The following is a 7,382-nucleotide window of genomic DNA, read 5'->3' on the forward strand; positions in this document are numbered from 1 at the left end:
ATCACCCTCCCGGATACATGCCACTATCGCGGTGTCATCGGAGTACTTCTGTATGTGGCATGTATCCGAGTTGTGCTTGAAGTCTGATGTGTAGAGGGTGAAGAGAATGGGGGATAGAACGGTCCCCTGTGGCGCCCCCGTGCTGCTGGTCACCATAGAAGACAAGCAGTCCCCCATACGGACGTACTGGGGTCTGTCCGTTAGGTAGTCCGTAATCCAGCTCACGAGGTAGGGGTCCACAGCCATGGAGGTCAGTTTATCCTGCAGGAGCTGGGGCTGGATGGTGTTGAAGGCACTCGAAAAGTCGAAGAAGAGCACTCTGACGGCACAGCCCCCGGCGTCCAGGTAGGAGAGTGTGCGGTGGAGGATAGGCAAACTGGAGAGGGTCCATAGCACCCTGCACCTGTGGACGCATGAGCTCCAGGACCAGTCGCTCTAGGGTCTTCATTACGTGGGAGGTAAGAGCGACCGGTCGGTGGTCGTTGAGCTCAGTAGGGCGTCCTTTCTTGGGTACAGGGACAATGCAGGAGGTCTTCCACAGTGACGGGACCCTCCCCAGCCGCAGACTGAGGTTGAACAATTGTTGCAGGGGGTCCCCTAGTTCCGAAGCACAGGCTCGGAGGAGTCTTGGGGAGACCTTATCTGGTCCAGCCGCCTTGTAGGGACGGAGCCTCCTCAGCGTTGTCGTCACCAGGTCTGCAGTGATGATGGTCTCGGTCGTGGTGGGAGCAGGAGGTTGTGGCGAGGTTGGAAGTCCAGTGGTTGAGGTGGGGCCGTTGAGCTTCGCAGTTCTTGGAGTGGGCTCGGGAGAAGTGGCAGGGGTGGAAGGAGAGGAAGCACAGGAGGAGGGAGCATCAGTGGAGCGGTCTGTAGGGCCAGGAGAGGCCTGTAGGCCAGGAGAGGCCTGGGACGAGGAGCCGGGAGTGGTGGGGGAGCTGAACCGATTGAAAAAGCTGTTAAGTTCATTCGCTCGTTCAATATTCCCCTCCACAGTGCTGCGCCCTTTCCCGTGTCCGGTGATGGTTCTCATCCCATTCCAGACCTCCCGCACTTGGTTACGCCCCAGCTGCTTCTCCAGCTTCCTCCTGTACGCCTCCTTGGCCTCCCTCAGGCAGAGTCTCACTTCCTTCTGGGCCTTCCTCATCTCCTCCTCGTTCTTGCTCCTGAACGCCCGCTTCTTCCTGTTCAGGACAGCCTTGACTTCCTTGGTTACCCATGGTTTGTTGTTGGGGTAACACCTGATTGTCCTGACAGGGGCCACGGTGTCCACACAGAAGTTTATGTAGTCTGTAAAACACTGAGCTGCCCCCTCAATGTCTTCCCCATGTGAGCCCACAATAACATCCCAATCGGTGATCTGGAAGCAGTTCCTCAGCATCTCCTCTGTTTCCGGGGACCACCTCCTGACCTGTCGTGTTGTTGCTGGCAGCCGTTTCACCAGCGGGATGTAGGTGGGCTGTAGGTACACTAGGTTGTGGTCTGATTTACCTAGTGGGGGGAGGGGGGTGGCGGTGTATGCCTCCTTAGCATTAGTGTAGAACAGATCGATGGTTCTGTTCTTCCGTGTGGGACAGTCTACACACTGGACCATTGTGGGGAGAGATGAGTCCAGGGTGACGTGGTTAAAGTCACCAGTGATGATGACGAGTGCCTCCGGGTGCCGGGTCCGAAGAGCAGAGGTGGTCCCACAGATGGTCTCTCGTGCCGCCTCAGGGTCCGCACGTGGAGGGATGTAGACGGCGAGGACGATGACGTGTGAGAATTCACGCGCCAGGTAGTAGGGTCTGATGCTAACAGCTGTTAGCTCCAGATCGCGGTTACACAGTGTTGATTTCACCGTCACATGTCCCGGATGGCACCATCTATCGTTGGTGTAGATGATTAATCCACCTCCTTTCTTCTTACCGGCGGTGTTCGTGTCCCGGTCCGCTCGTACGGAGGAGAAGCCGGTTAGTCGGACGTTAGCGTCCGGCACGTCGCCAGTTAGCCACGTCTCAGAGAACACCAACAAGCTGGTCTCCCGGTAGCGATGATCAGTCCTGCACAGCGCCGTCAGTTCGTCCACCTTGTTGGGTAGAGAGTTCACGTTCCCCATGATGACGGAGGGGACGGAGGGCTTGACTCTCCTCCGGTTAGCGGCTCTAGCTGTTAGTCTAGTCCTTTCAATGCGACCCGCTCGGCATCCGCGATACCTCCGAGCGGTATCACTATACATTATATAATTTTACGTTAGAAAAATACACGCAGAAACATAGAAAAAAAATAGGCTTTTGCAAATAGGCATTGCAAATATAGGCATTGCAAATAGGCTTTTGCAAATAGGCATTTGCAAAAAAAAAAAATAGGCTTTTGCAAATAGGCATTGCAAATAGGCTGGCAGAAACTGCATGGGGTAAAATCTTATTTGAATTACCATTTGGTGTTGTAAAGGATTGAGTTTCAGAGAGACACTTTTATCAGTGTCCTTTGCACCACAACATGAGAGTGGCCAATCGTCTCAGAGCCATGTGTACATATGCCTATAAAGCTGTTGCATCTCCACTCAAAGGCAAACCACGAGGTGGATCTTGGTCTGCTGTGTAACACATTCAGCATCAGACAATGCTGCGAGTCAAGTGTCTGAGAGGAGGTTGCAGAGGAGCTGAAGCTATCCATCTTTTTGGAGCCGTGGTTGGTATATTAATCATTTCCTTCTTTTTCCCCAAAACACATTCCCAACTCCCACTTTCTATATATTATTAAAGATCAGTTAAAATATTTTTTTCCTTCTGTCTCTAGAGTGAACAGCTAATTCATTCACAACAAATAATAATTTCCCTAACACTCCTGAATGATGCTAAAGCTTGTGTTGAAAGTCATGACCATTGCTAAAAACAGTTTCTATGACTACATTTTGTGCTTTTTTGTAGAACAGTAAGTGGTCACATATTTAATCCAGGAGTAGGCAAACTGTTTGACTGATGGACCACACAGAGTTCTAAAATTTGACAGATGGGCCAGCACATGGATGGAATGTTTATATGTAGTAATGCAAACGACATGTAAAAACCATTATATAAATGGTTTGGACTTTTATGTAATTTTTCTAACGGGCAACAAAACACCTGCATTAATTTCATGAATTTAAACAGTTCAAACAAGTTTACTGGGCCGGACCACAATGCCAAACAGGCTATAGATGGCCCGCGGGCCGTAGTTTGACCATGCTTAACATAATCCATCACTAATTTCACTGATGAAAATAAATGAAGAAATGTCGTATTGGCACATCATTTAAAGAAGTTTTTTGTCCACTCTAGCTTGGCCGTGCATTGACTGGATGGACCCAGAAGGCCTTTCAGAGCAGTTCGAGTACTGCAGGTTCACAGGTGCAGGGTACAGTTGCAGAAGATCATGTCACAGAAACTAAAGAGCAAGATTGTCCTGTTTGCAGCTACAATGAATGGGACCCTCTTGAGGAGGTGATTGTGGGTCGTGCTGAAAACTGCCATGTACCTCCCTTCACTGTGGAAGTAAAAGTAAGTAATTGTTTTAAAATAGCTTGTAAAATTTGGACACTGTGTAATGTCCATGCTTATTCCTATATACCAAGTGATGTTTGCGTACACAGTAATATAGCTGTGAGACAGTGAATTTAATTTCATTTTGTCACACTTTAAACCTTTTAACAGGCCTGCATATATGAGAAGTACTGGCCCTTCTATCAGAAATATGGGGGCCAGTCTTTTCCTGAGAACCACTTGAAGACAGCCGTTGCTGAAATTGAAGAACTGTGCAACGTCCTGCGTCACGAGGGAGTCACTGTGAGGAGGCCAGAACCCATCGACTGGTCACAGGTGTACACAACTCCAGACTTCACATCATCAGGTAAAAAAAAGCCATAGCTGAGATTTTACTCACTCGTTAGACTTTTTTCCCGATCACATTGATATATGTGTTAGCAGATTAATAAGATAAAAAAACCTACCATAAATACTTTTTGTTACTATTTTTACCAACATGACCACTCCTTCTCCTCCACCATCATTCAGAGGGAAATATTGTTTACTTATTTTTAGAACTATTCATTTTGCATCAATAGCTGCAAGCGAATTTTGCCTGAACATATAACATCAGTCCATGAAATATGATGTATTGATATGATACAAGAAAAAAGGAACTATAACTGTTGACATACTTGCCCCTCCCCCATTTGGACAGTTACGAAGTTACTTAATAATGAACACTATTCACTTAGATTGCTTGAAATTCTCTTCATTGAGTTGTACGGCTCAGGGTATCACTGGCATCACTCCAGGAGTGTACCCTGTCAGCTGGGATAGGCTCCAGCACCCCGCGACCATGGAAGAAGCCGGTCTGAAGATGAATGAATGAATGAGTTGTACGGCATCACACTCTCATAAGCTAATTGTTTTAGAACTCAAAGTGTATTGTTGAATGTGTTGTAGGCATGTATGCTGCCATGCCAAGAGACATCCTTCTTGTAGTGGGAAATGAGATTATTGAAGCTCCTATGGCCTGGAGGTCTCGCTTCTTTGAGTACCGAGCCTACAGGCCTCTGATCAAGGAGTACTTCAGAAAAGGTGCAAAATGGACCACTGCGCCTAAACCCACCATGTCCGATGATCTGTATGATCAGGTGAGCAGTTATTTTGGTAAATTAGTTTCAGATACTTCTATTTGTTCAAGATGTCACATGTTAAATGGGATTATTATTCTTCACATAAATTTCATAAACATATGCAAATGTTCTTTGGTTCAACATCCTCATATTACCTTTAAGCTCTATCCTTTTGTTATTTGTTGCACTATGTGCCAAGATATATATAGCAATGGCCAACTGCTAGAATGTATATCATTTTGTTGTGGTGTCATGCAGGAGTACCCCATGCAAACATTAGCAGACAGACACAAGTTGGCTGCCCAGGGGAAGTTTGTGACCACAGAGCACGAGCCCTGCTTTGATGCTGCTGAATTCATGCGTGCTGGGAGAGACATTTTTGTCCAGAGAAGTCAGGTGTGAAGGCTGTGAAGGCAAACTTGTAGCTGTGTCTGCTTTGTGAGAGGCAAATTCTTTTGGCTCTTGCTACCTACCTAACCACCTACCTACCTACTTACCTGTCTAACTACATATATATTTTTGCAGGTTACAAATTATATGGGAATTGAGTGGATGCGTCGTCATTTGGCTCCAGACTACAAGGTTCACACAATCTCTTTCAAGGACCCAAATGCCATGCACATTGATGGAACTTTTAACATCATTGGACCAGGACTGGCACTGTTAAACCCTGAACGTCCCTGTGACCAGGTACTGCAGATAGGAAAGGGTGCCCGTTTCTTTTTCTTGTGCAGTGTTTGTTTTAAAGAGTGCTCTGCTATGACAACTGCTGTTTGACTTTTTCTTCAGATTGACATGTTCTACAAGGCTGGCTGGACTATTGTTAAACCTCCCATACCCATGATTCCTGATGGTGGGTAGTTACATTACGACTTCCCTTACACAATCACATGCATTTAGTGAAAAAGTATCTCTTTTAGACCATCCATTGTGGATGGCCTCCAAATGGCTGTCCATGAATGTCCTGATGTTGGATGAGAAGCGCGTTTTGGTGGAATCCAATGAAACCAGCATTCAAAAGATGTTTGAGAGTCTTGGTAAGTTCCTGTATTCCATGTTTAAAATTTGTCACAGATAATTTGGATTAATCTGTAAGTGAATGGTTCATATCAAAGGTAATTCCAGACAATAACACCTATCTGCTTTGGAATGAGATGTAAATGTGATTTGTTTCAGGTATTACACCCATAAAAGTGAGCATTCGTCATGCCAATTCTCTGGGTGGTGGCTTCCACTGCTGGACAACAGATGTACGCCGCCGTGGAACTCTACAGTCCTACTTCTAATAACCTTTCCAGAAATAACCTGTCTTTTTCCAAGAAGGGGAATGTTGGCTTTCCTTATCTTATTGGTGATATAACTGTCATATCTTTATTCTTGCTAAAATCATGCATGTTTTCATGTATAAATGGGGAATTGTCAAACTTCTTAAAAAGTATACACATTAAAATATGGATCTTCTACCTTGAGTTTGTTAAAATGTGTTAAAAACTGCTCTTAATTTCCCCTTCGGAGATCACATTAGTATCCATCCATCCATCCATATTCAACCGCTCATCCAGGGCCAGGTCGTGGGGGCAGCAGTCTCAAGAGGGATGCCCATACTTCCCTTTCCCCAGACACCTCTTCCAGCTCCTCCAGGAGGATCCCAAGGCGTCCCCAGGCCAGCTGAGAGACATAGTCCCTCCAGCGTGTCCTAGGTCTTCCTCGAGTTCTCCTCCCGGTAGGACATGCCTGGAACACCTCCCCAGGGAGGTGTCCAGGAGGTACCCAGAACATATGCCCGAGCCACCTCAACTGGCTCCGCTCGAGGTGGAGGAGCAGCGACTCTACTCCAAGCTACTCCCTGGTGACAGAGCTCCTCACCCTATCCCTAAGGGTATGCCTAACCACTCTAAAGAGGAAACTCATTTCAGCCACTTGTGTCAGGGATCTTATCCTTTCGGTCATGACCCAAAGCTTATGACCATAGGTGAGAATAGGAACGTAGATTGACCGGTAAATCGAGAGCTTCGTCTTGCGACTCAACTCCTTCTTCACCACGACAGACCTATACAGCGAGGTCCCACATCACTGCGGAAGATGCACCGAACCATCTGTCAATCTCATGTTCCATCCGTCCCTCACTCGTGAACAAGACCCCAAAATACTTAAACTCCTCCACTTGGCGCAAAGACTCTCCACCAACCTGAGGAGGGCATACCACCCTTTTCTGTTCGAGAACCATGGCCCCAGATTTAGAGGTGCTGGTCCTCAGCCCACTAGTGTAACACTCGGCTGCAAACCGTCCCAGTGCACGCTGAAGGAACAGGTTTGATGAGACCAACAGAACAACATCATCCGCGAAAAGCAGAGATGAAATCCTTTGGTCCCCAAACCAGACTCCCTCCAGATCCTGGCTGCGCCTAGGGGTTGGGGCTCATATTCGAGCGCCTGGTGGCAGAGCCTCTGCCCACAGGGCACCAACCTCCAATGGACTCAACACCCGCTGAGGAAACCATAGCGGAATGGTGCAGTGTAGACTGGTAAATTGTTTGTTAATGCATTGATTCCAAGTGTATTCTGTTTTGATTTTGCATACATAGGAAAATGCACGCTCACTATAGGCATTACTGCGTGGCAAACAAAGTAGGCACGTGAACAGTTCCTTCTCTAGAGGGAATCTGGGCTTTCCTAGAGTTGTTGTTTGATTCAAAACATCAGTCCAGTACTTTTCAGTGTCTCTGCATTCATCTGAAGTGGTCTCCATTAAGAAGAACTG

The 7,382-nt window shown here is 47.1% G+C and overlaps 1 protein-coding gene across 2 annotated transcripts in view; it reads left to right on the top strand.

The window, feature by feature from the left end:
• Nucleotides 1-6,066, top strand: part of LOC137594183 (glycine amidinotransferase, mitochondrial-like) — a 55,494-nt gene extending 49,428 nt beyond the window's left edge. For both annotated transcript variants that reach the window (XM_068313496.1, XM_068313495.1), the window contains 9 exons: nt 2,549-2,670; nt 3,300-3,518; nt 3,672-3,867; nt 4,449-4,639; nt 4,880-5,017; nt 5,147-5,311; nt 5,411-5,474; nt 5,542-5,658; nt 5,798-6,066. In XM_068313496.1, the coding sequence (XP_068169597.1) occupies nt 2,602-2,670; nt 3,300-3,518; nt 3,672-3,867; nt 4,449-4,639; nt 4,880-5,017; nt 5,147-5,311; nt 5,411-5,474; nt 5,542-5,658; nt 5,798-5,907 (1,269 nt within the window). In that variant the 5' untranslated portion in view covers nt 2,549-2,601 and the 3' untranslated portion in view covers nt 5,908-6,066. The remainder of the gene's footprint in view (nt 1-2,548; nt 2,671-3,299; nt 3,519-3,671; nt 3,868-4,448; nt 4,640-4,879; nt 5,018-5,146; nt 5,312-5,410; nt 5,475-5,541; nt 5,659-5,797) is intronic.
• The last annotated feature ends 1,316 nt before the right edge of the window (nt 6,067-7,382 follow it).

The sequence above is a fragment of the Antennarius striatus genome, chromosome 4, assembly GCF_040054535.1.
Source record: "Antennarius striatus isolate MH-2024 chromosome 4, ASM4005453v1, whole genome shotgun sequence".
NCBI lineage: Eukaryota > Metazoa > Chordata > Actinopteri > Lophiiformes > Antennariidae > Antennarius > Antennarius striatus.